We start from the raw sequence: 27,329 nt of genomic DNA, 5'->3' as shown, positions 1-27,329 counted from the left end.
GTGGCCTGACTTCAGAAAAATGGATTAACATACATCATTGAAAATTTCAAATCTTAAGATCGGAAGTTTACACTTATTGAAAGCGTGGAAACTGAAGTGGTGTATGGTGATGTCTTCCCCGTACATGAGGATCACGAGGCTTGATATCTTAAATCTGTACCTCATTACTTTACCACAAAGAATAAACTTTGATCAATGACTGAACAAGTTGTAAACACGGAAGCGAAAGGAAGACCATATAGATCGAAGAAAAGCAGGCCATGTGACTTATGCCGCCACCGAAAAACATGTTGTGTTATGCAAGGAAGTCCACCTTGCATGTTGTGTAAGAAACGTGGAGTAAAATGCACATTTACTCAAAAGCCACCAGAAAGATCCGGAAAACTGTCCAGATCAAAGATTAGATTCTATGTTCCCAAGCAGGTCGTCTCAACAAAGCAATTGCCATTACATGAAGTGAAGCAGGTGGAACAGAAACAGATTGAAACGCCAAATTGCCAGCCAACGTCTAAAAGCATCGAGTTGACCAGTTCAGAGTCATCCAAAGACAAAGTACTAGATAACGATAGTTCTACACTTCCTTTCGAGATACAAAAAGATGTATCACAGCCAATACGTGAGACCTTCGGGCTCGACCTTCCGTTTACAATCGATATGTGGAACCTCATGTTTCGTGACATTGCCGACGAGTCGATCGACCCTGAAATAACGGGGCATTCATGGAAGCAAGATGGCCAGGAAGACAGTTCAAAGACTCGGAATGGAGAAGAAGGGCCTTCTACTTATCACTTGCGACCTGATGGCACAAGTAGGTATGATGTGTGTTCTGTGGCAGAGATGGAGAATTATATTTCCGGATCTGTAGATGCTGACGAAGCCATTAAGGTGCAATATCTGTCTGAGAACTCGTATATGGACCCGTTTCTTTATCGGGTAATTGCCCACGATTCAGTGACAATTGTGGAGCATGGAAGAAGTCCAAATGCAATTCCAACTTCCCGAATGGCAGGTCAATTATCCAAGGGTGGCATGCTGATACGCCGACTTTCTGGAAGTGAAAAAGAAACACCATCTTTACTTTTCGTGAGGTCTGACCCTGGACTTTCACATAATGATATCAAGACCAAGGAGCAAATACGGCACCTAATAAATAATTACGGTCCCAGACTTCTTCTCATCTATTTCAGGTTCATCAACCCGTTTCTTCCTCTTTTTTCAAGAAGCCTTTTCTATTTTGGCACGAACCAGAACATGTTGGAGTTTCACAATAGTCTTCTTGCTACACTGCTCACGCTAGCCATGGATTGGTGGTCGGTGGATTCTATTCTCAAGCAGCATACAATGCCTTCAGATCAGCTACTTTTCAAGATTGCTCGTCAGGCTGTTATGGAAGATCAAGACATGCCGAACTATTCCTCTCTTCAGGCATGTATTCTTCTCTCTCACAAACGGCCTGCTGACCTATCCAAGCCGGATACACCTTTCACATGGATGATTCTTAGTATTGCAGCTTCCTTAGCCGTAACTCTTGGATATAACCGTAATTGTGATGACTGGAATCTTCCTGACTGGGACAAGAAACTTAGAAAACGGATATGGTGGACGTATGTGGTTCAAGATACATGGTTTGCGGCTTGTTATGGTCGTCCTCTACATGTAAAGATGAGCAGTTGGAATATTCCAGAGCTCACAGAGGATGATTATGAGAGCTATAGTACTGGTGAGCGTGAATCGGTCGACTTTAAGTACTCAGTAAAGTCATTTTGTTACTTAGCAAAAGTATCGCTCTTGGTAGCCGACATGTGTGACAACTTTCTCTATGCTGAAGAAGGCATTCCACGTTCTTTCGAGACACTGCTCATTATTGGAAAGCTGTATCTTCACAAAGTATCTTTGTTAGGTTCTCTGTGTCCGAAAGATCTATTTATCAGCTCACAAGTAAGCAGTCAACTTCCTCGGGCAAATGGATCTATCCAAATCTCGGTTGAAGTTGCACGAATTCTAATTCTACGGCATCTGATTCACAAAATGATCAGTTCAGATGATGTGACGTTTGAAAAGTATAGTGGTATACTTATTCAATGGTCCATAGATTGTCTCAGAAAGATATATTTGCTGGTGAGTACACTCAGAGTGGATCAAGTCCGATACTTTTGGTATTCTTGGTCTCGTCTTCAATTTGCAGTTATTGCCAACTTCTTCCTTCTTGTACACAGCCTTGCCACTAAGGATGAAGACCGCGATAAAATTAGAGATCTAATGGATAATTTCAGGTGGTGGCTAGGATGCAATAAATCTTCATTTGCTGATTTATCTTTGGCCCTTAATCTTTTAGATCGGGCTTACCTTCTGGGGGTTTCCAAGTTTACAATAAAGCGATAAGTAATGATAATAATGAATTATAAATTAATGTATTGTTACATTTAAGTATTGTATGCATTGTGTACTCATTTATACGAAGATCGTCGGCCAAAAATTTGTTCAATATCAAGGAAATTTTTACGTATATGCGATAAGACAGACGGCCAATTTTTTTTTTATTCCCGGTCCCCGCGCTATCTTAATAATGAACTGATTTGTGGGCCAGCTTCCTCTTTGGGAAATCGCGGCATACTGTTAGCTACATTCTTTACAAGTAGATAATCAATTTCCAGTCTGGTTAAAGTGATCTGATTTCATTTGGACTTAGACCAATTTTAATTCGTAACAAGTATAAATATATGGGGTTGGCACAATTGTAGTAAGCAACATTTTAGGAGTTTGAAATTAATAAAATAGATATAAGAATGCTGTTCTCTTACTTCATTTCGCAAAAAAGCTTTTTCCAAAAATAATTACATTTCCATTTCACTATGAGTGAATCGACCTCTGAAAACAATCCAAAAGCATTTGGAGTGTCAGTTTCGCAGGAGCAGATCTCTGTAACTTCTAACGAAAGACCACGTTCTAAGTTCAAGCGGGTCTTGGACAAACTGCAAATTAAAGGTACAAAAGAGTTGTCGTTCTCGCAGTTATTCTTGTACAACTATGATCTTAAGCCAGTTGAAGAAAAGAGAAGAACCTGGGGATTCTTGAACTTTGTCTGTTTCTGGCTTGCCGATTCGTTTAACGTTAATACCTGGCAGATTGCGGCAACAGGCGTAGAGGCAGGTATGAATTGTTGGATGACTTGGCTAACAGTGTGGCTTGGTTACGGATTTGTTGCTGGATTTATTGTCTTGAGTTCGAGAGTCGGAACATATTACCATACATCATTCCCAGTGAGTTGCCGAAGCTCTTTTGGTATCTGGGGATCTCTTTGGCCTGTTATTAACAGAGTGGTGATGGCTTGTGTCTGGTTTGGAGTTCAAAGTTCAATTGGTGGCAACTGTGTGCAGTTGATGCTTAAAGCCATATTTGGAAATGACTTGGACACGCGTATCAAAGATACCATTCACTCCGATGCAATTGATTCGTTTGGATTACTTTCCTTCTTTGTTTTCTGGATATGCCAGCTACCTTTCATCTACTTGCATCCACACAATGTGAGACATTTATTCACAGCCAAGGCCATTGTTTGTCCAATTGCTGGTTTTGCATTCTTAATCTGGACCATGGTTAAGGCAGGCGGTGCAGGACCAGTGGTTAGACAGCCGGCCACCATTCATGGTTCAGCATATGCTTGGGCATTCATTAATTCTACGATGAACGCACTTTCTAACTTTGCAACCCTTATTGTGAACGAGCCTGACTTTACTAGGATGGCCAGAAAGCCAAGTGCTGCATTGTGGTCTCAGTTCATTTCCATCCCTATATTTTTCTCCGTGACATGCCTTATCGGAATTTTAGTGTCATCAGCTTCACATTTGCTATACGGAGAAACATACTGGGATCCTTTGGACGTCTTGACTCGGTTCTTGGATCACGAGAAAAGCGGTTCAAGAGCAGGTGTTTTCTTTATTGCTCTTGGTTTTGCTTTAGCTCAAGTGGGAACAAACATTTCAGCAAACTCTATTTCAGCAGGAACTGACATGACAGCATTGTTCCCAAAGTTCATCAACATTAGAAGAGGAGGATTTATCTGTGCTATAATTGGAATGGCCATCTGCCCATGGAATCTCTTGACCAGTAGCTCAATGTTCACCACATACTTGTCTGCCTATGCAGTCTTCCTCTCCTCTATTGCAGGTGTCGTGTTCTGTGATTACTACATTCTCAAAAAGGGTTTCCTCAAATTGCGGGATCTATACATTGCCGACAACTCTAGTGCATATTACTACTGGCATGGCATAAATCTTAGAGCCTTTACTGCTTATATATGCGGTATCCTACCTAATATTGTGGGTTTTGTTGGTGCTACCAAGACTCATACTGTTCCAATTGGTGCAACTCGTGTTTATGAGCTCTCCTTCTTTACTGGATATATTCCAGCCGCCTTGACTTTGGTCGTGATCAACTTGATATGGCCTTCTAAGGGGATACCGGGCAAGATATTGGAGAAGAAGTGGCTTGAGGAGTGGCAGAATGTTGAAGAGTTTGGTGAATTCTTTGCTCATAGACGTGGAGATCTTGAGCCAAAGGAAACTGATCCACGAGAAGACTTTATAGTGAGCTAACTCTTTGTATAGTGCTTTTATTAAATTGTGTGTAATATATGTGCCGGAATAGGTCAGTAAATATGCTAATACTGAACAATATTTAAAAAAGAATATTGATATTAAATACTGACTAAAGTATGATTAAAATATGATTAAAATATGATGCCTGGACTGATATATGACCAAAACATAATGCTTGATACAGAGTATTGCACTTATTTACAGAATCAAATAAAACAGACAAATCTTTCATTACAATAAAAAGGCATATAAAAAGGCATCTAATCACCCCTAACCTGGTCATATCTAAGCACAGTCTCTAAAAGAACCTGGAAACCAGCCTCAAGCTCCTCTGGGGATGTGTATTCCCGAGGATTGTGAGAAACACCATCCTTGGATGGAACAAATATCATTGCAGTTGGAATAACAGTGTTCGTAGCACATGAATCATGGCCAGCACCACTCATCATCTTGTGCACATACTGAGGACCGACAATATCATCAGCAGAGCTTTCAATGATGCTGATTAAGTCTTTATTGAAGTATGTTGCCGGAATAGGGAATGGATTCTCGACTGTTGCCTCAACTGAAACACCGTTACCCTCTTCATTCTTCACCGAGTTTTCGATCAACTGCATAATCTCCTTATACATCTTCTCAAGACCCTCATCCGTGTGATTTCTGATGTCGATGACAAACTTGACTGTACCAGGAATGACATTGACAACGTTTGGAGTCTCGCTCATCTTTCCAACAGATGCCACTCCACCATATTTCCGGGCAATGCTGTTGATTCCCACCATCACCTTAGAAGTAGCAAACAAGGCATCTCTTCTGTACTCCATTGGAGTACTACCAGTATGCTGGGCCATACCTTTCATGGTCACATATAGCCATCTGTAGGCCTGGGCACCGATTAGAACACCGATCTTCTTGTTCGTGTTCTCGAGAACAGGTCCCTGCTCAATGTGCATTTCAAAATGGCACTTTAGAGGATTCGAATCGTGACTGCAACGCTCTGGACCCTGGAAACCGATCCGCTTCAACTCATCAAGAACGGTAGTTTTATCATCAAACACATCTTTCAAGGCGTAAACTTCCTCTTTGGTGTTGATACCAGCCCAGACAGACGAGGCCATGATAGACATCGGGAACCTTGCACCTTCCTCATTGCACCAATCCACCAAGGTGATCGGATAGTTTGGAACGTAGTTGTTTTGTTTCATAGTTCGCAAGACTTGCAACCCGGAAAGAACACCAAAGATTCCATCATATCTGCCACCAGTTGGTTGAGTATCGAGATGAGAACCGATTCCTGTTGCTGGTGCACTGTTATTTTTACCAGGATAGGTAGCAAAGATATTTCCAACTTCATCGATCTTGACAGTGCAACCCAAAGATTTCACTTCTTTGATAAACCACTCTTTCACACCTTTATCAAAATCGGACAAGGCCAATCTTGTGACACCAGTATCCTCAGGCTTTGGTCCCCACCTGTGCGCAGCACCAAACATCTCTGCAGTTTTATGAATTGTTTCCACCAGTTGGTGAGGATTGGATTTTAGACTTTTGCTGAAAACCGGGTTTTGGGCCGGCTTCCTTTTCACCGCCTCACCTGATAGCCTAAAGCAGGAGGTAGAAAAAGACCGAATTGACCGAAGGAGTGTGACTCTGGACGATGATCTTATTAGTGAAAGCATAGTGGAATTTCGTTGGAGATTGATACCACTTAAAGCTGAAGTGCAGTCGAAAAACTACATTTTTAGCCATTTACAATTATATTTCGGGTCTCTTTTATACTCAGCAGATTTCAGATCACAAATACCGCCAAAATAACTGGCCAATCTATGCTTGATCTACAGACATGACAGGTGGGTAGATAAGGCAAATGTCGGCAAAGGTTTGCCGATGAAAAATGCTCGATGAAGAAAGCACGGATAGATAGCGATCGGTATCGAAAGAGGAAACATCGGCGAAGGGAGGAAAGGAGCACGTGGGTGTACGGATGTAATACACCATATATGAAGAACATCCGTACACCATAATGCGCAACCTCTACGCTCCAACAAAATTGGGAATTCGGGCACGCAAGTTTTTCATGGAATGCATAAAATGAGACATAAATGTTTGGAGCGAAAAAGTTCGAGCGTTTCGACCGGGCTGGTTTTTGAAAGGGGGGGACCAAAGTTAAGATGGGATGAATGAATTTTCTCTTAGCTCTCGTGAGCTGTTCAATTTTCGAAGAAGAATGATATAGGCTGAGTTTGATTTTGATTTTGAATTAGTTTTTGATGTTTTTCGCAAATATATATGCTTTTTCGGTGACTGAACACACTTGGATCGGGGAAAGCGGCAATAGGCAACAGCATAAAAAAAAGTGAGAAGTGCCTGAAAAAGAGAAAGAAAAGATCCTGAAAAGTAAACAAGCAAATAGCAAAAAGTCTAGCTCCTCCAAAAGCGGTCACAAGACCCTTTGGAAAGAACAATCGAAAGTGAAAGCCGAAAAAAAAAAATGAAAAAAGTAACCAATTTTTTTTGTTTGTTTCGCAGCCTACTGTGTGCATATGCAGATAAAGAGAAGCAGAGATAGAAAAAGTTTTAATGTGATACGCCACGGTATTTAAAAGCAGATTCGAGCTGAAACTTATAAAAGTGAGATTTGCGAATCGGGTTAGCGAAGGATTAATTTAGAGAGTTAAAGGATATTTTGAGAGAGCATTAAGTAGTTGAGATAGCATAAGCAGTTGAGATAGAATTGAGAATTAATTGAGTAATTACAAGTTGAGTTTACATCTGATTAGTTACATCTGATTAGTTACATCTGATTAGTTACACTTGGTTCGAATCTCAGATTGCGAATCAGCTTGCATTGACTAAGAACCGACTTGTCATCTTGGCACAAGCTTTATCCAGCATTCGTGCAGGAAAGTCGAAGAAAACGATTCTGTGATTACAGATCGGCAGTTGGAAGTTTTGGAAACAGTAGCATCTGGAATGGAGTACGGCGGGAAATTGCAGCCTGCGCGGACGCTGCGGGGTGCACGGCGGATGGTGAGCCGGCTAGCGCATGCGCCGAAGGTGGCCGCAGGGCGGCTGGCGCGGTGGGTGCGCGGGATCGACCTCAGGGAGCCGTTCGAATTCTGCGTGTCCAAGCGCATGGAGTGGGCGGGGCTGGTTGCGCTGGTGTGCGCGCTGCTGCTGTGTGCACAGAACGCGGACACAATGTCGCTCATGAACAGCTTCACGAGTCAGGAGCACTGGGCTGTGCAGACGCAGAAAATGCAGAATTTTATTTATATTGACTTGGCGCAGGTGTTCCCGCTTGCGCGGCGCCTTGCGGATAACACGAAGTACGACCAGCGCCTCCCGATCGGCGCATTATACCAGCAGGTGATCCGCGAGTTGGAGAGCAGCGCAGGCAGCCTAGAAGGGCTGGCGGTTGATTTCCACTGGGCGGACTGGATGAATTTGGGGAATTCCGGGTTGATATTCGAGGCGTACGAGCGCCAGCGCAGGGCGCACACGCAGGAGTCGTTCCAGAAGTTGTGGGAATGCATCCGCAGCGACGATTTCATGCGGCGCAGCCAGAACCCGCTCTTGGCGCAGTTGAAGCACTCGGATGCGTGGATTTACGGGTTCCAGGACCCGCCGGAGCGCATCGACATAATTACCGCAAAGGGATTCTACGAAGTTGCGGTTGCGCAGCGCCGGCGCGTGGGCGAACAGGGGCTCTGGGACCGGTACTACGGGGTGCGGCATGCGAAGTGGACGCGGCGCAGCGGCACGACGATCGACTTGAAGCGGCTCGCTCGGACGATCGACGCGACGGCGGCCCGGTACGTGGACCCCGTGTCCTGGGACGACCCGGTGCCCGAGGAGGTGTATGTGCCCGACGAGGACATGCGGTGGGACTTGGACGCGGAGGTGAAGAAGTTACAGGCCAAGCAGGACAAGACGAAGCAGGAAAAAGTGCATTTGCAGAGGCTTAAGCAGTGCCAGGAGGCAGGAGGTGAGGCAATGTTCTTCTTCCCGATCAACTACCTGGAAAACGACCGGTCGCGGTCCGGCGACCACACGAACTTCCCGTTCTTCCAGTCGGTGGTGGATGTGGCACGCCGCCGGGCCGAAATTCACCACATGATGCGGTCTTATGCGAAGTTCATGCGGCAGGCCGGGTACCAGTACTGGGTTTTCTCTGGAAACGCGATCTCGTGGTACTTCAACGGCAACAACATGCCGTGGGACGACGATATCGACGTGCGGATGAGCGCGAAGGAGATGGACCGCATGACCATCACACACAATGCAACACTTGTGCTCGAGGACCCGGAGGAGGGAGACGGCATGTACTACTTCTACGTTTCGCCGTGGTTCGGCAAGGAGACCCGGCTCGGCAACCACATCGACGCGCGGTTCATCGACGTGCGCCGCGGCTTGTACATCGACATCACGTGTCTCTACGAGGCCAGCATGAAGTCCACCGAGGACATTTTGAAGCAGGAGCACTTGTTCGACTTCTGGGGCGTCGAACCGGACCGCCGCCAGGACTACTTGCAGCAGCACACCGTGTTGTGCGACAAGAACAACAACTGGTTCTGGGAGGACCACTTCCGCGACCAGTTCCGCACGCTGTTCGAGGGAACCATGGTCCACATGCCCTACCACTATGCCGAGGTCTTGAAGTACAGCTACGGCGAGGATGTGCTCCGTAACCCGGACTTCAACGGCTTCCGCTTCTTCCCCGAGGTCGGCCTCTGGTTCTCCGGTCAACGCTGTGACTTCGACCAGTACCAGAAGCTCTTGGACCGCGGCCGCGCCTTTGATGATAACGGCATGCTCACTCTCGAGGGTGCATGCGGTGATCCGGACCTCCTGGACCAGTGGAGGCGTATCCACCCGTCCATTGCGCTCCACCGGGCCGAGTTGGTGCTCCTCAAGCAGGCCGACCGTAACCACTTCAAGTACTCTGCCCACGACATGCCGCTATACTGGCACGACGAGTTTTCTGACATGCTAGACTTCTACGAGAGCAACGGCAACGCCAATATTTAGGTGTGTGTGTGGGGACAGGGAGTAATACAGTAATAGTATCGAAATGGGCTGTAAATGGTGAGTGAGAGTGGAGTGATGCATGGCAATGCGGGAGGTAGAGAAGGTGAAGTAGAGTAATATAAAGCAATACAATAATAGTATATGAAATATACTGCAATTAGTAAGTCGATGAGGTAGAAAAGGGTATGGAGCAATGTAAATCAATGCAGGAAGCAGAACAACGCAAGTCGAACAATATAAAGTTGTACAATGACAATATATGAAATATATTTCAATTGGCAAGCTGATGGAGTATAGGAAGGTATGGAGTGATGTATGGCAATATAGTAATAGTATATGAAATAGACTCTAATTGGCAAGTCAGAGGTGTAGAAAAGGTGAGTATAGTAATGATATGAGCCAATCGAATGGAAGTGGGTGTGAAAGATGTAGAGTAGAGCAATGCAGGAAGCAGAGAAAGGAAGTAGAATAATGATATAAAGCTAATAGTATGGAGGTTGAATAAGCGAAGAGAATTGTAAAGCAATGCAGGAAGTTGAGAATGTAGAACGATATGAAGAGGAGCAATGATGTAAACCAATGAATTGGAAGCATCTGGAGTAGACCGTAATTGATAGGTCAATGGAAGTAGATAAAGAGTTGTTAGGATAATAACCGGTGAAGTGGAGCAAAATAAGTAAGCTAGCAGAGTTTGCAGAGAAAAGTGAATATATCAGTTAATGAAATGACCAAGAGTTGAGCTAAAGCAGAGTAAGAGCCATGAAATGGAACTAAGTACGAAACTCATTCTGGAAGAACACTGGTTCAGATTATGGGTGGTGATGTGCGATGTAGATTTATTTAGTTTTATGTGTGACGCCGACTGTTTTAAGTTTACTACATTGAGTGTTTTTAATAGAACTTATGAAGACATAAGCAACCAAAAAAATGGAAAATGCACTAGCTCGAATAACTTTGATCCTTATGAGTGAGGCTTTTTTGGCTAATGAGGCATATCAATTATATATAGAATATTATCGACAGATCTATTGCAATGGTGTTTTAATGAACGTGACTTGTGAAGAGTAATAAGGATATGATGGTAAGCCAATGCATGGAAGTAAATATGAAAGTGCTTGAGAAAGTGTGCTGAAGTGTAATGGAAGCTTATGAAGTAGAGATTACCGAATATAGTAAGCCTATAAAAACTATCGTACAAGAAATTAAATGCTACAGTGGTAGCAATGTGGTTGTATAATAACAGAACTAATGAATAAGTAGGAGTACAGATCATTGCGCCAGCATAACTGAATAGAATGTGTTATAATACCAATGAATAAATGAAGCTGAGAGCAACCTGTATAGTAATGCATTTGTAACAAAGTACAGAGAATCAACATTTAATAAGGAAATACGGTGCTTATGTGCCTAAAGTCTGCAACCCAGCAAAACAAGTGGCTGCCAATAGTAAACCTAAACAATTCCTCAATATTTATGATACAAACATCAAGAAAGGTACGCATTTTAAAGAAATACGAGGAATATTAAGAAGCAAGAGAAGTAAAATTACAGTAACAGCTATGATGTTCAAGAGTAATATAGTATTCAAAGCTAATATAGTTGATAATGCTGGTTAGATATGGCAGGGATTCTTTTCTTGCATACAATAACTGACTTGGGACAATTTCCTTGATAAATAATCGTCTTGCATAAATTTCATTTGGTTTGTTGAAATATTCATCTCTTGGAATCGTGCATCCAAATTCGGTCACTTTGTCGTTAAACATCTGTTCATAATATTGTGTTTAATGAATGTGCGCTGGTAGGTAGGTAGTATGGCCGAAAAATATGTTTACTATTTACAGATCTGCAAACATGAAATTATGAGCCACATAACTGCAACCGGGATGCAGTGAATACAGACATATGAAAGTAATAAGGAAAAGAATGCTAGGGGAAACGTAGTGACTAGCGAAAGAGAAGCAAGAGAAGGAAATATGAGGTGTTGAAGTAAGGAGGATAAAGAGTAGCAGATGGAAAGTAGCAGGAGAAAGGATAAGTAGAGAAAGAGTGAGTAGAATAAGCAGAAAAGAGTGAATAGAATAAGCAGAGAAGAGTAAGTACAATCAGCAAAAAGAAAGAATATATTTGAAGAGTATAATGCTAGCAAGAGTGATCTACAGGCAGGTATTATTAAGAATCTGTATTCAGTAATTAAAGCTCACTAAATATACAACAATCACCTCAGCTAGAAACAGAAGCAGACGGCCAAGACGGCAAAAATGGCAATGTAACTGGCAGCAGCAAAGGTGGACAGCAAGAACACAAAGTAGGCCGAATCGTACTTGTCGAACCACTGATACAACTGCTGGGATGCCTTCTGGACGAAAAGCAAGCCTCCCTTGGTATGGAAGACACCAAAGCCTTTAAAGAAACGAGACCAGAAGGCCAAGTCACACAAGGCGAGAGAAATGACGGCGTAGATGAGGAATGAGGGGGCCGGGATCCGGGAGAGAAGCGTTCTGGAGGAAAAGTAGTAAGGCACGGCAAAGCAGAACAGTGCGAAGAGTGCGTGAAGTGCAAATCGGTGCAAGCTGTACTGGGTGGAGTATGCAGCACCAAAGAAGAGCTCGCTGGCCGGGTACCATAGGGGGGCGAGGCAGAGAGCGTGCTGGCACAAAACGGCAAGGAATGCGCGGATGCGGGGGAGGGGGGCACCGGGTGATTTTCTGAGGAGGGAAGAGGGGGGAGATGGAGATGAAGATGAAGGAGATGGGGATGAAGATGAAGATAAAGGAGATGAAGGAGATGATGGTGATGCAATGGTAATAGAGGCTGTGTTGGATGTCGAAATATCAGCACCAAACAAATCCTCCTCATGCTTCTTTTCGTCCATTCTACCTCCACCCACGCACCTCAGGTACAGAACCTTGCCCAACAGTGCACCCGGGGACACGACAAGCATGCAGAGCCCGACGAGGAAAAACAGGAGCTGCGAAAAGCGGACGTCCTGGGTGATGAGCTCGAGAACGAAGAATCCGAGGCCCACAGAAAGGCCAAATGCGGCAGAAAGTGCAACCATCTGGGTGCTGGGGGTAAAGGGCAGGCGGAGAGCAAGCCGTCGGGCGAAATTAGCCCGGAGAAAAAGGCACACGAGCCCCATGAGCGGGGCAGCAAGTGCGGCAGACACCACCGGGAAGGCGATGGAGTTGCTGCGGAGTGTGGCGAGCGAAACAAGCCACAAGACCGCGGTGCAACCGGCGAAGAAGCACACGGAGGCCGCGGTGGGAAACCAGGCGAGGCAGCGGGCGAAAAACGTGGTATTGGCCGGTTCAGGCCGCCGCATGGCCGAAAATCGGGCAACCTGCACGTAGACGAGCACCGGGGCGGCCAAAAGCACCAGCAGGCATGTGAGCAGGTAGCGGCGGTAGTAGTAGGCGAGCTGGGGCATCTCCAAGGCCATCCGCGGCGAGAACTGGGCGACTTTTGCATCCTCGTCCGCGTGGAACCGCACAGAGTACATCCACTGCACAGATGTGGGCTGGTTCTCGGACAAAAACACAAAGTCGCGGATGTCGAAGCCCTCGTCCCGCTGGTGGGCCTCGGTCATGCTCAACGGGTGCACGGTTGCCATGACAATCTTGAAACGGTTGTCGGGCATCCGCCGGTAGAAGATGTCGAACCGGTACGCGTTGAAGAGCACCGCCCGGTTGTACCGGTCGACGAATCCGAGCGGCACGTTGTCCGAGAAGAGGAAACGCGTGTCCTGGTACTTCTCGAGGTCGTCCGTCGAGATTGTGAAGTGCACAGGTTGCGAATCCAGGAAAAACGTGTATCCGTAGCCTTTCCGGATGAGCGTGTCGATAAAACGCGCCTCACCCGGTGAGTATGTCACCGCGTCGAGTGCCTTGATCGGGATCTCCTCGTTGAACTTCACCTGGAACATCGACCGCTTCAATATGGGCGACTGGATCATGAAGTGCGACGCAATGCTGTTTTTGTCCACGAACTCGTTGTTATCGTCCACATCTGCCACCTGGTCCCCGAACTTCAGCCGCGGGTCGTAGTGGTCGAACCACCGGAACGACAGCTCGTTGTCCTGGGCTCCCCCGACTGCTTTCAACGCGCTTCCTAGCATCAAAACGTCGTCTCCCTGCTCGAAACTCGTCTGGCCTTTGTACGTGTCGATTGCGATCTGTCTCGGCAGATCTTCCTGTGTGTCATTGCTGCTTGTCAGCCGGATACCCGCCACAACTAATAAATACACCACTGGCAATGCGAGCAGCAACTGCTTGCCTTTGCGGTGGTAGCTTCTGAAGATGGCCATGTTTGTATTTATTTGGTATGTGATGTTATGTGATGTTGTGTGATGTTGTGTGATGTTGTGTGATGTTGTGTGATGTTGTGTTTGTTATGTGATTTGTTATGTGTTTGTTATGTGATTGGTTATATGTTTGTTATGTGATTGGTTATGTGGATTTGTGCTTATTTGGTTATGCTCAGTTCTATTCAGATCACAATCTCTGAATCTATTTCAATTCCTGGTAATATCTCTTGATCTGACTCTTACAGCTATCCTTAGTTAATTGTCTCTTCTCTTCTCTCCGTGTCTATCTCAAAGTATCAACCTAATTACTCCTCAAATACTCTTGCTTACTGAATCATCCAATGAGCTTTATCTGCTCTATTTTTCGCTCTCTTTATCACTTTCACAGGCTCAAACAGCCAAATCAAAAGATGCAAGATATCTATCAACTCTGCAGCCAGAATCCTGTCGTATAATTGGTTGGCCAATACCTGCAAATCAATATGGTTCTCACTAAGCGTAACACTCGATAATGCAAAATCTGAGGCTGTCGAAAATGGATTTCACCGAAGAGAACGAAAATTGGAAAAATCAGGAAAAATAAAAAAAATAAAAAAATAAAATAAAGAGAGTGCAAAAAAAGTACGAAAAGTACAAAAAGACAAAAAGTAAAAAGTAAAAAGTACAAAAAAATCAGATTAACACATGTACGTGGGAAATAACAAAACAGTAGCTGAGAATAAAAATTAAACACAATGGCTAACTGCGCAAAGAATAAAATAATTCACAATACCTTATTTAGAAATACCAATGTAAAAATGAATAATGGTCGGCAAAAAGTCAACTGTATCTGGCTCAAAGAACAAACAAGGAAACCATAGAATCATAAAGAATAACAACTTTGTGTGCATTGTTCCGGTGGGCAGATTTAATTTAATCATAAAGCGTACATTACACTATGTGCTCTAAATGAACTATTTCAAAGACCCATTACGAAAAGTATAATAAAATACGAGTGACTATGTAAACGCAACCAAACAAAGCACTTCTAGATTATGGATCCACACCAACAAATAAACTTTTCTTTCTATTTTCTTATTCTGAGCGCCACGCATACTTACATGCAAACATCCTGATTGGATCACTGGGACACCGGCGGAGTTATCACAGGGTGCTTGTTGCTGCTTGCGCGCCGGCCGCCTACTCCATCCGCAATTTGCGACTGCTCACGCACGCACCCTGACCTCACTAGCGCACCCTGACTAATCTCATCCTCCAATACATTCTAATAGTATGTCGTGTCACAAGACAAAATGAATTATGGCATCCCTTCCAAGACTCTTTTATTTTCTGACTCCTTTTGGTCCTCCCTGAACCCTTCCGGAAAAAGGGGAGAAAAAAAACACGCTTAAAAAAATCCGGAGTATTACAAACACATTTAGAAGGAGGGAAAAAGGAACAATCATATGTTAAGAACAAATTAATGTTTTCTTCTGTATTGTTTTCCTTGTGCCATTTTCAGGGGTCCGCGCATTCTTTTGGCAATCCGGCTTGCTAAACCGGGACATATTTGGGCGAATGCCTTTTTGTTCCCCAGCGATGAATTTATGCGTATTTTATGCAAAATGCTTTCTGGTGTATGGGTGTGGGCAAATAAATACCGTAAAGGTATGTTTGGCATACTTTACATTCTGTCAGGGTGTGAGAACGGAAGTTGAGGCACCAATTTAAGGAATAAAGGCAATTTTGGTAATGTGTAAATTAATTGTGGCCATATTTAGTGGGGGTTTAAAGTTATGTTCAGTGAAGTATACCGCTAATGTAGAAATAAATTACCAAGCGAACCAACTCGCTTCTTACGCTGGTAAAGTCGCATCTATCGACGCGCCCATCGACACGACCATGAGTTTGCACCTTCCACCTTCGCGATGTCTCTGATATTTTTAGTTTTTACTCTTGGCCATATTTTTATTTTCATTCACATATTCTACCTTTCACTTCTATCTCCGTGAAACAGCAACACCCATCAGTCGATAAAGTTCATTTGTGAAACTTACAGAAAAGAAAACACAGACAACAAATTTTTTGAACCACTTCAATAAATAGTAAATTGCAAGATGGGAACATACAGAAAGAAGCGAAGCAAGTTGCATGTTGGAAAATATCACACAGCTGCAGAACATAGGCATATGCAAGCAAGACAAAGAGCAGCACAACAAAGAGAAGCAATTGCTGCACACGGTCTTGCATCAGGGCAATATTTCCAACGGTACTACGAGAATTTGCAAACGAAGCAGTTTGGACATCCACTTTTCAACTTATCAATTCCAACACCATCAGTGGTGGAAGCACAGTTTCTCAATGATGAGGTTGATATGTATCTCTATCGGGTTAATGCGATGCAGAAGTTCAAGTCTAGTAGTGATATGCTTGAAAACTTGACCGTTAAGGCAATTCCATCATCGAGAATCGTGCCTCCACGCTCTTTTCCGAGAAGCATGATTGAGGAAAAGATATTCGACTCGTCGAAAATTCCAGAAAAGCAGGCCCACGAGTACCTAAAGAAGCGGGTGGCACAAAATGCGCTTGGAGACTTCTTTGTGGGTGATCTTGAGGCAATGCGGGTGCTTGACAGCTCGCTAAAGGAGCAAGTGAAGAAACTGGAGGATGAAAATCAGTCCGATAAGGATGAAAAGATATCCGGAAGATACATATTGGAGACAGAGGTGCAGGACCAGCTTCATAAGCTGTATGCCAAGTACGCTCCGGGCAAGATTCCGGAGTATAAGATGCTGTACTCGGAGATATTGGACGATTTCCATTCGAAAACAGGAAGAAAGATCGAAATAGGTGTAAAGATGAGGACGCACAGCGTCGAAAGATACAGTGCAACGAGAAAAGGTGTGACGTATGCAGAGTACAAGTCGGTGAAGCAGAAGCTCGTGAAGGAGGTTGAGCTGAGGAAGCAGCAGGAAGAGAAAGAGAGAAGAAGAAAGAAGGAGGAGGAGGAACAGAGAGAAAAGAAGAAGAGAGAAGAGGAAGAAAGAAGGAGGGAAAGGTTGAGGAAAGAGCAAGAAGCGAGAGAAAAGGCAAAGGCGGAGGAGGCAGAGAAGCAACTGCATGCGAGAGAAGAAGCAGAGAAGCAATTACATGCAAGAGAAGAGGCAGAAAAGCAATTGCATGCAGGAGGGAAGGCTGTGCCACCTCAAGTGCAGGCCAGTGCCACAAGTGTGCAGAATGACGACCAGCCAGATGCACTAAACGACTTGTTTGGCACTGGAAGTGGTTCCGGGTTCGATTTCGGCAATCTCTATACGAGTGGCGAGGAAGACATCGACTTGAATAATGGAAATGGAACCAATGAGTTTGAGGAGTTGAACGATCACATGTTTTTGGGCAATCTGGAATGAGTGATGACTTGACATGTGATGTGTATAATAGGATTGTTGCATTTGTACTTTTATTTCTCTAATGTGGACTTTGTTGGGTGGCTATGGGTGTATTTTGGATGTAGGCCGGGTGTTTGCACTTTATGGTATTAAAATATGATAGTAGTCGCATCAGTGTTTGCTGCTTGCTCTAATGTGACACCTTGTGAAATGTCGCTAACTGATTGATCGAGTGGTTTCAATGCATAGAGGGGAGATACAAGATATAGCTGAAAATGGCTTTGAACGTGTTGAGTGAGAATTTCTGGCATGGGCAGGGCAGTGCATCTCTTGAGCATGGGAACGAATGTAGTAGTTAGATATATAAGCACATAGATATGATACTGTGCACCAAGTTCTACTAAAAACGAAAAAGTAGCACACTTGGCCGTCTAAATTTCTAGCTAAATGTGTATGTCTTTACTTTAAGTCATGACAATTAAGATGTTGTGCATAGTCGAGGTTTATTGATCTGAATTGGTAGTCAGCAGATAAGAGATTTAATAACTAGAGATGCTTGGTTATGGATCAGATAAAAATATGAAATATTCATTGACTGATGAGTGAAGTGAAAGAGACCAGTGTAATGGAGTAATATAAAGTAGTCTTTTAATTGGTCGTTGATTTGCTAATCTAGATTGGAGTAGTTAATAATTAGACATCAGAAGATATCATGAAGTAGGGATAAAGGATTCGTTTAGCATATTAAAGTTGTTTGATATTAAGGTCTGTTTGTCAAAGCAACAAAAGCATTGAGCAGTGAAGTTTTAAGAGAACAAGCCCTATTGTTTACGGTGTTCCAGAAAAGGAAAGCAATAAAACTAAGATATCTCTTCATGTTTATACCAAAACCTATATACAACAATAAATAACGAGAACTATGCTAAATTTGATAACAAAGACTTTACTCTCCGTAGTGAGGTGGCTGTTAAATGGGGTGTAGAGAAGTTGTCAACCAAATGAACTAGAATGGATGTGGAATAGTTAAAAGTGGTTACTAATGAGAATATATGAGGATTTGGTCATACTTGTCGAATATATGATGGTTTGGAGTAGTAATTATTGGAGGAACTAAATTGAGTACATGTGGTTGAGTAATTGCTCACTAAATTGGATACTAGTAGATCAAACACTTGTGGCTTAGCACAATAGAGTGTTTTTGGAGTAAATAATGTATGTTAAGAAACTTTCAAGACTCTGAATAGGTATCATAGAGATGTTGCCACAGAAATATAATGAACATTCAACATCCTGAATATCCCAAATATTCCAAGTATCTGTTTAGTGGATAACCATTAGTGTGTAAGCATTAGTTGGTAGTAAGTTCAAAATAGAAGCACATAGCTATTTGGGCAGTAATATGTATTGGTTACTCTGTCGCTATTTATTTAGTTGGAAGTTACTTAGTACTTGGCTAGTTATTAAATAAAGAGATACTTTGATTAAAGCAGAAAGTGCGTAGTAATATCGTTTACTAAGTGCGAATTAAAATCTAGCTATTTAGAATGTGGCTTTAGCGTGGCCAGTAGGTGATAACAATAAAACCATATGTAGTTATTATGAAGAGCCATTAACGGGTATTTTAACCACACAACGTATGAATACTTAGTTGTGGCGGTTGTTTAGTGGATAGGTATAGGCATATAGTTATTTAGTAGCTATTTGGTGAATTTGATAATTAGTAGTGAATCAGTATTAGTAGGTAATTGTTAAGTAGCTATTGGTATTATTGGATAGTGAATGCAGTTATTAGGATTGATAGAGTTATTTAGTAGGCAGTTTAATAGAAAATAGGTACCTGTAACTATTTGGCTACTTGCTGTTAGTTATTTAGTAGGTAGAAAGCAGTTAGCATGTAGCATCAAGGTAGTAATTTGGTAGCATTTAATAGGTACTATGTAATAGGATACAGTTATTAGGTAGTTCTTGGTAAATTGTTATTAAGCATGCAGTTTAATAGCCGGTAAAAGTAACTATTTGGCTACCATTATTAATGTAGTTCTTTAGTTTGTAGTGGGCAGTTCGCATCGAGGTAGTTATTCGGTAGCTAGGGAATAATTACTACTAGTATGCAGCTACTAACCGTACGCATCTATCAATAACCATTCGTAAGTAGCTACGGCGAGAGTTTAAGTATGCAAGGTATGTTATAGTAGGTAGTAGGTAATGATAGTTAATAATAGTTCATGATAGTTAATGATAGTTGATGTAGTATCTATTATGTAGTTATCAATAGCATAGCAATTAGCTATATAGCAGCGTAGTCAGGCACCAAAAGCATCGTACCAGCGTCGGATGACCCTGGGAGCAGCAAAACCAACACACACGAAAACAACAACGAGGTTGAGAACGATCAAGACCAGGCCGTTGAGCATGTAGCGAGGCGCAAAGATCTTCCAGACCATCAAGTGGCGGCGAAAATGGTTGGTCATGAGCATGCTGGCCCATGTGAGAGAGACCTGGCAGACCAAGAAGCTGGTTGCAACCTCGACGATCTTGGAGAAGATGGTGAGTGGGTGTCCGGAGGGTGGTCTTCTCCATAGAATGAGCAAGGGAGTGGCAAGAGCGGCTAGGAGGAATGGTGCAAAGGTGTCGAGGACGACGGCGAGGTGGGTGAAGGGGAAAGTGATGGAGTCTGAGAGCAGAAAGGCTGAATCCCAGTGTATGGACTGCAGTGTGGCCTGGTGACCCGTTGTGAAGAAGTGCAGGTATGCCAGCAAGGTGAGAACGACGGCAGAAACGAGATTTGTGCGGATGTTGAGCACATGGACGAGTTCAAGCAATGTGAGGAGCTGGTAGGTGAACACGGCCAAAGAGAGGGCTGCCATTGGTCGGCTGGCCTCCATGGTGGCAGCAAGCAAGTTGAGGAAGAGGAGGAAGTAGGAAGAGCCGTAAGCGTTGCCGTATCCGATGATTTTGGCGCGTTTTGGGCGATCCTGGATGTCGATCTTGACACAGAGTGGTCCGTTTGCCCAGCCGAAGTTTGCGGCCACCAGGGAGACACCGATGACGATTCGGGCAAGTGTCAGCCGGGCAGTCTTGAGGAAGGAGGGGGAGGAAAGTGAAGCGAGCAAGGAATGTGATGAATGAGGTATGAGTGAGGAAATAAGTGCCGGGTCATGCTCGAAAAGCTCAAAGGTCCAGGTGAACGCATTAAGGAAGAGCATTGCCCGGAATCCGGTGGAGATCCAGACCGGTGCCGCCCCCTGGTAGCAGTCGGTAGTGCGGAAAAAGGCAACAACGAGCTTCGGGAGCACCACAGCCACCACATAGAGCCCGGCCACGGCGTACGGCGTAGTGGCAAACGTGCTGAGGCAGTTTCCGGCCTGCTCCTCGCGGCAGAGCCGGATTTGCGACACGGCTCGGGTCAAAACGACAAACACAAGCGAGTGGACCGCTCCCAGGTACCGGGCGCGTCGATTGAGAACCTGGAACGACTTGAAAAAGGCACATATTCCAAATGTAACGAGCCAAAAGCTGACAATTCGGTCCTCCCAGACGACGAAGGAGTTGCTGGCAAACACCAGAGAGTGCAGCAAGAGCACGAAAAGCGCGAAATACGTCCAGCCGTCCTGAATTAGGTTGTCACGGAGCTGCCCGGCGAGCCACGGCACCGAGTACCGGTCCATGACTGGTGCAAAGATACCGTTGGCGATGCCTAATGCCACGCCAAGAAGCAGGGCCCAAGGAAGGGGCAGCCGGGCCGGCCGGAACACAAAAACGAACGATGCCAGGAGCACCGTGTACACGAGCATGAGCACGAGTGACGAGAACAGAAACTGGGGGTTCAACTGTGCGATCACCACCGAGGGGATCATCTTGGAGTAGACGATGAGCAAGAACCAGGAGATGGCCAGGAGAAGGAGCCCGATGGCGATGTTTGCGTCGTCAAATGTTGCCCAGCGTTGCTTGCAGCGTCTGAGGGACTCCTGCTGGTACTGGGAGGCCCGTTTGATGTAGCGGGTAGCCTTATCATACTTAGAGGGGTTTTCATTATGGACAGTCCTTTGATATTTAGAGGGGTTCTCATACTTAGAGGAGGATTTATTCTCACCAGTCTTTTCGTACTCACCGCCCTTTTGATACTTAGAGGAGTCTTCACTCTTAAAAGAGTTTCCATCCCCCCCTAACTCCGCATACATCGCATTCACCTCCCCATCCGAGGCCAACTCGCCCTGTGTATGCCTGTACAGATTGATCTGCGAGCTGCAAATGCTCATGGCACGGGCCAAGTTACCGAAATCCCGTCCCGAGGGCCCCAAGAACGCCTCGGCAATCGGCCGGCCGAGCGAGTTGTACGGCACGGGCAGCCCGAGCAGCAGAGAAGCCGTTGGCACAAAGTCTATCTGGTCCACGGCCCGGTAATTGCTTCCACCACGCGAAATATCGTACATTGCCCCGGCCAGGTGCCCGAAATATGCCCGTTTCGAGTACATGAAAAGCGCAGACTCGAGCTCCGCAGCCGTCTCGCCACCGTGGTTGCCCGTGGCATCCATGCCGTGGTCGCCAAACACAAAAAGAACGGTGTCATTATCCATTTTGTGCATCACCCGCCGGATTACTGAGTCCAGCTGCCTCAATTTCCCCCGCATTGCCTCGTGGCCCGGCCCATACCGGTGCCCACAGTGGTCCACGCCCAAGAAGTGGCCCACCAGCACGTCCCACGCCGTCGAGTTGTGCTCCAGCATCGATTCCACGTGCTGTGTCACCCCTTCGTCCACAGTGTACAAATCCCACACGTTGAGAGACTCGTAGGGAAATGTCAAGTTCCGGTACAAGTACGGCCCGAAAAGCGCGTCCCACGTGTCATCTCCGGCAAACGCAACCCGCCGGCCCTGTTCGTACAGCTGCCGGATCAAGTTGTCCTCCAGGATCGTGTCCCCGTTAAAATTCGACCCGGCATCAACAAAAGTCGGAAGAGACCCCGTAGTGAGTCCTTTGAGCCGCTGCAAAGTCGTTGTCGGTGGGTCGGCAAGGAACTTGAGAAGCACTGCGTTCTCCGGGTGCCGTTCCGCCGTCTCATACAGCACCCGGAGCTCGTTGTGGTAGCTTAAACCATCCTCCTCTGTGGGAATCGTGAAATCAAACCGTAAAGCGTCAATCAACAATATTATCGCCTTCTTGAACGGTTTCTTCGGCCGGAAACACGTCTCTGACCCCTGCTGCTCAATGCACGTCGACCTGTTCGGAAGAACCTCCCGGCTCAAGAGAAATCCCCGCGTGAAAAACGCAATTGCAATCATCTGGAGCACTGCAAGCAGGAAAAGCACCCGGAAGTAGTTCTTGTTGCTCTCCTTCAGCTTTTTTCCCCGGTACACGTACCGCTCTTTTTCCATCTGCATCTGCTGCTGCCGCTGCCGGATCTCTGCTTCTCTGTCTGTCTGTATTGGTTTCATTTTGCTGTTTATTGCATCCATGCAGCCTATATCTAGCCTAAATCTAGCCTAAATCTGGCCTAAATCAAGCTTAAATCCAGCCTAAATATGCAATGGCTGAACTTCTTCAAGCGCTCCTGAAATTGTCAAGACGCCCTGATTCTCTGCTCGCTCACCTGTATTCGTGAGTGCTATCTATTAATATCAGTGTTCGTGTGCAATGCTCTGGCCTGTGTATACTCTTGGTGCGGTATTTGTTGATAGACACGTAGCTGAAAAATACAGCCGAGAAAATGCGAATACTAGGAAAGTATACGAACGTGAAAAATTACTTTATTACGTAATGTCTGTTCGAGAAAGATGCGACCTGTTTATTACTACGCTCCCTATTAACTACCACGCTCCCTATTAACTACTTACCTGCTCTCCTATTATATATTTTAATATTTAGCATTAACTGTTCAACCTATTAATTATTTGCCCTATTAACTATTAAAGATTCAACATATTAACTATTCGACATATTAGCTATTTACGCTCCCTATTAACTACTTACCTGCTCACCTATTAACTACTTACCTGCTCACCTATTAACTACTTACCTGCTCACCTATTATATATTCAACATTAACTGTTCAATCCTATAATCTACATAAAACTGCCCTGCCTTTTTTATGCCAAAGAAAACCTCGCTCTTGAGAATCAAGGGTATATTTTTCCTTTTCATTTACCTTCTTAGTTCTTTTACTTTTATACTTTTCCTCTTTTAAACATTCAATACTGGTTGTAACAAAAACTTCAAAATCTAATCGGCATTACGTTTAAACCAATTGACAAAAATATTACACTAGCAATTGTTCAACCTGCTCTACCTATGAACCAATAGACCTAGTCAACCAACAACTATTCAGTCTATTAACTATTACATATTAACTATTTAGCCTATTACCTAATTAGCCTATTAACTATTACCTACCCAATCTACAACTATTCGACCTAATAAATATTTGGCCTATTAATAATTCAACATACTTTCATATTAACTACCTAGCTTATTAACCATTCAACATACTCATCTTACTCAACTTATTACCTATTTAACCTATTACCTATTACCTATTCCATTACCTATTTAGTATGCCTATTAACTACTACCCATTAACTACTACCCATTAACTACTACCCATTAACTACTACCCACCCAACTCATCACCTGCTCAAACTCCAACCCCATTTCTAAAAAGCATTTCCATATTCTGCCTGCACCGCCCTACCAGTGCCTCGAAACAACAACATGCTCCTGCATCGCATTCAGCATCTTCCGAACATCCTGCCGGCTCACATTCTCCCTCAGAATGATCAGCTCGAGCGGATTTTCGCCATTCATGAACTTGAGCAGCTTGTAGAAAAGATTCACAACTTCCAGTGGCTTGGACTCCACACATTTGGCAATCCATCTTCTCTCCAAGGCCGTCGCAGACTCTGGATCTCGGAGAATCGTGTCCTCCTCATCCTCCTCCTCAAACTGGATAGGTGCACCAGCCAAACTGCTTCTGGATGTGCCAAATGTGCTGCTGACACTGTCGCTCTCCCTTGCACCACTCTCCACACTCTGTGCTCTACTCAGCCAAGGTCTTTCACTTCTATCCGCCCTTCTTACCGCCCCAGTTTTCTTCGTGGTGTTATCTGTGTCAAGGGTCTTTCCTCGAATGCCGCTTTCCCGTCCAAAGGCCCCGTACTTTGTATTTTCGCGCGAACGTTCACCAGCTTTCGCTCTCCCCATCTCCTCATCTTCCGTATCAATGATTGCCACATCATTCGCGTTTCTTTCCGCATCATCTGCATGTTTTCCGTCCTTTCCCACCCCATGATTGTACAAACTGCCTCCTGCATTCTCACCTGAACCTTCATCGGCACTAAATGCATCAGAATCGTTCGCTGCTCCTTCCTCCGACAAATCCCCATGGTTCAAACTCCGGTGGCTCTTCCTCTTACCGTTCTGCATGCGTTTGAGCCTCCGTGAACTTTTCGCATTCGTCAGAATATTGAACTCCTTCTTTTTCTTCATGCTTTCCCTCCGCTTCCTCTCGATCTCCACCTCCTCGTCCACTTTGATCTTGATCTGCTTCGTGATCTTCAACCAGAGAAACGTGCAAAGCTGCGTTAGATACCCGCGCTTCATCAGCCACGAGACTGCATTCATGTACAAGTCACGGTGGTCTCTGCTTGGGATTATGCTGTTTATCGGATGTGGCCTGTCCGAATTAGTCGATATCAGCGACAAAATGCTTGTCAAAGGTGGCAAGTTCGGAAATGCCTGCCGGAACTTCACCGAATCCCTGTAAACGTCGTCCATCGGTGCAATTGGCGACACAATGTACACATTTCGCGGCGTTAAGGGAAGAATCGCCTTCGCCCTACGCCAGTACACCAAATGGCTCGCAAATAGCTTCACATCGTTCAAGCTCAGCCCACTTAGTGCAGATAACCGCAGAAGACTCTCACTTGGCTTGATCATGCGGATAAAGTTCGCTATCAGAGAGTCCTTTTTAGCCTTGATATCCTGCACAATGCTCTCCGGATCGTCCAATAGGAGGAGTGCAAAGTACACTATCATCTCATCGTTTTGCGGAGGAAATCCTGGGTTGCTCACTGGGTCCATTGTCATCCCATTCATCGGCGAAATGGACGAAAGCGTCGATCCGGGAAGCAATCGGGTGTGTGCCGGTGGAATTACACTGAATTCCGTCGTGATTGGAATCTGGAAAGAGCTGATTTTGCCGTTTATGTCCACATTCACAATCTCCGAGTTCTTCATCGCCAAATACGTCTGTTTGATCGCTCGGGCCAACGAAGACTTCTCCACTATGTAGTTCCACTGCCGTTTCACCGAAAGTCCCAATGACATCGCCTCCTCCTTGTACTTCATGATTTTCGACGACTCCTTCCACACGTAGTTGTTCTTCTGCTGCTCGTACCGCAGAAGTAGCGACAGCCGGCTGATTACGTAATGGTACATCTCGTCCGTCCTGTAGTTGTACTCATCCACGGGCGGGTTCATCACAAACACCAAGTTGAAGAGATACATGGGGCAGTCGTCCTCATCTTCATTCTCTTTTTCATTCTCGTTCTCGTTCTCGTTCTCTCTTTCAGATCCACTTGTATGTTCTGTCTTATCCCTGCTGGTACTTTCTTCATCACTTTCCAAGCCCTGGTTACTCTTCCGGCTGCCCGAGCGTGCACTATCTCCCTTATTACGACCATGTCTGTGCCGGTGATGGTGATGATGTGTGGGTCTCCAATTTCCATCATCTCCAATATGAATCGGAAGACCTAGAAATGCCGTATCCTCGACCGTGAGCTCGAATCTATTGTTGCAGAGTGCTTTAGGAGGGCACACCATCTCGCTCAAGAAGTCCAGGTCAAACCCGAAGAGCTTCTGCACCTTGTGGATCCGTTTCTTACGCTTCAAATGCCGTCTTTTCCACCCTGTAGACCCCCCAGATCCACTTCTTTGAATACTGCTCGTGAGAGACGCTATACTGTTACCAGTGACCCCCACATTCGGCGATCCCGTATATGCCGACCGCACAGACTGCGTCGGTCCGCCAGATCCCGTCTCATTGCCCATGATGTTTGCAGAACTGACAATCGAAGACGACCTTACGTGTGTACGGATGTACGAACTTGCCCGGCCCTCTTCCACGGACGAATTGCTATAGTTCCGGGCGCTTTTCGAGATCGATCTAATGTTGGGACCAATCTGGCTTCCCCTGGACCTTCTTCCCCTGTATGTATCGTCCAAGTTCTCGTTTCTGGATTCAGATCGTCTCTCATCGTCCATTTCCGACCTCTCACTAAACGCATCTTCGTTTCCTTCGAAATCTGTAGCATCGCCACCAGTGCTGCTACTACTGCTTTGACCGCTTTCCTCATCGCTGGCCCTGCCTTTTCCCACTCTGTGACCCCCTTTTTCAAACTCATCTTCCCATTCTGGATCTTCTTCTTCTTCTTCTTCCTCTTCACTAGAACTACTCTCCAAAGAACTGTCTGAATACGCCTTAGCCTGGTCTATCGAGCTGTTTCTGAGTGGCACAGGCCTGTACCCAAAGTATCCTGGCTTTGGCGGATAGTGAAATACTAAATGGTTGCCATCATGTGTCGATATACACAACAGTATGCCTAGTAGACATGGATTCGGTAGAAAGAGCGAGCTCATTCCATATGTCTGGTTACTCCTCAAATTCCTCTAAGTTGCAAATCGCAATGAACACCCAGATGCGTGCTTTTGCTTGTCACTCCGGAAAAGTTGTCTTTTGCAATGTTGTCGAATTGTCACTTTTCAGAGGCTTGGTCTTGAGCTTCGATTTGCCAGACGGCTTGCATAATCTGAGGAGAGAAAAAAAAAAAAAAATACATCTCGGTAAATTCCGACTGCGTCGATCGACGGTCCTTCTGGACACTCACTTATCGCATTCTCGAATCTAAATAATCCTCAGCACATGCCCAATTATAGTAATACTCACAACTGCCGGGATATGCTTACCAGATATCAGCACAATATTTCGAGCACCGTCAGATTAAACTTCATTTATCATTTTACCACATTCTT

The 27,329-nt window shown here is 44.9% G+C and overlaps 8 protein-coding genes across 8 annotated transcripts; 4 read left to right on the top strand and 4 right to left on the bottom strand.

The window, feature by feature from the left end:
* Positions 1 to 195: 195 nt before the first annotated feature.
* On the top strand, positions 196 to 2,382 carry BRETT_004600 (uncharacterized protein; the record flags this gene model as incomplete). Its single annotated transcript, XM_041283094.1, has 1 exon — positions 196 to 2,382. The coding sequence occupies one exon, from the start codon at positions 196 to 198 to the stop codon at positions 2,380 to 2,382; it is 2,187 nt and encodes a 728-aa protein (XP_041136446.1).
* A 470-nt stretch (positions 2,383 to 2,852) lies between these two features.
* On the top strand, positions 2,853 to 4,595 carry BRETT_004599 (uncharacterized protein; the record flags this gene model as incomplete). The annotated part of the gene is made up of 1 exon (XM_041283093.1): positions 2,853 to 4,595. The coding sequence occupies one exon, from the start codon at positions 2,853 to 2,855 to the stop codon at positions 4,593 to 4,595; it is 1,743 nt and encodes a 580-aa protein (XP_041136445.1).
* A 263-nt stretch (positions 4,596 to 4,858) lies between these two features.
* Positions 4,859 to 6,277, bottom strand: BRETT_004598 (uncharacterized protein; the record flags this gene model as incomplete). Its single annotated transcript, XM_041283092.1, has 1 exon — positions 4,859 to 6,277. The coding sequence occupies one exon, from the start codon at positions 6,275 to 6,277 to the stop codon at positions 4,859 to 4,861; it is 1,419 nt and encodes a 472-aa protein (XP_041136444.1).
* Positions 6,278 to 6,621: 344 nt separating this feature from the next.
* On the top strand, positions 6,622 to 9,629 carry BRETT_004597 (uncharacterized protein; the record flags this gene model as incomplete). Its single annotated transcript, XM_041283091.1, has 2 exons — positions 6,622 to 6,668; positions 7,481 to 9,629. The coding sequence occupies 2 exons, from the start codon at positions 6,622 to 6,624 to the stop codon at positions 9,627 to 9,629; spliced, it is 2,196 nt and encodes a 731-aa protein (XP_041136443.1).
* Positions 9,630 to 11,856: 2,227 nt separating this feature from the next.
* On the bottom strand, positions 11,857 to 13,935 carry BRETT_004596 (uncharacterized protein; the record flags this gene model as incomplete). Its single annotated transcript, XM_041283090.1, has 1 exon — positions 11,857 to 13,935. The coding sequence occupies one exon, from the start codon at positions 13,933 to 13,935 to the stop codon at positions 11,857 to 11,859; it is 2,079 nt and encodes a 692-aa protein (XP_041136442.1).
* Positions 13,936 to 16,031: 2,096 nt separating this feature from the next.
* Positions 16,032 to 17,324, top strand: BRETT_004595 (uncharacterized protein; the record flags this gene model as incomplete). Its single annotated transcript, XM_041283089.1, has 1 exon — positions 16,032 to 17,324. One exon carries the CDS (start codon positions 16,032 to 16,034, stop codon positions 17,322 to 17,324), a length of 1,293 nt encoding a protein of 430 aa, XP_041136441.1.
* A 2,282-nt stretch (positions 17,325 to 19,606) lies between these two features.
* BRETT_004594 (uncharacterized protein) lies at positions 19,607 to 22,738 on the bottom strand (the record flags this gene model as incomplete). The annotated part of the gene is made up of 1 exon (XM_041283088.1): positions 19,607 to 22,738. One exon carries the CDS (start codon positions 22,736 to 22,738, stop codon positions 19,607 to 19,609), a length of 3,132 nt encoding a protein of 1,043 aa, XP_041136440.1.
* A 1,249-nt stretch (positions 22,739 to 23,987) lies between these two features.
* On the bottom strand, positions 23,988 to 26,936 carry BRETT_004593 (uncharacterized protein; the record flags this gene model as incomplete). The annotated part of the gene is made up of 1 exon (XM_041283087.1): positions 23,988 to 26,936. The coding sequence occupies one exon, from the start codon at positions 26,934 to 26,936 to the stop codon at positions 23,988 to 23,990; it is 2,949 nt and encodes a 982-aa protein (XP_041136439.1).
* Positions 26,937 to 27,329: the final 393 nt, after the last annotated feature.

This window comes from Brettanomyces bruxellensis, chromosome 7 (genome assembly GCF_011074885.1).
Source record: "Brettanomyces bruxellensis chromosome 7, complete sequence".
Lineage (NCBI taxonomy): Eukaryota > Fungi > Ascomycota > Pichiomycetes > Pichiales > Pichiaceae > Brettanomyces > Brettanomyces bruxellensis.
Note: the sequence above shows the minus strand (reverse complement) of the source record. Positions and strands in the feature narration are given on the sequence as shown.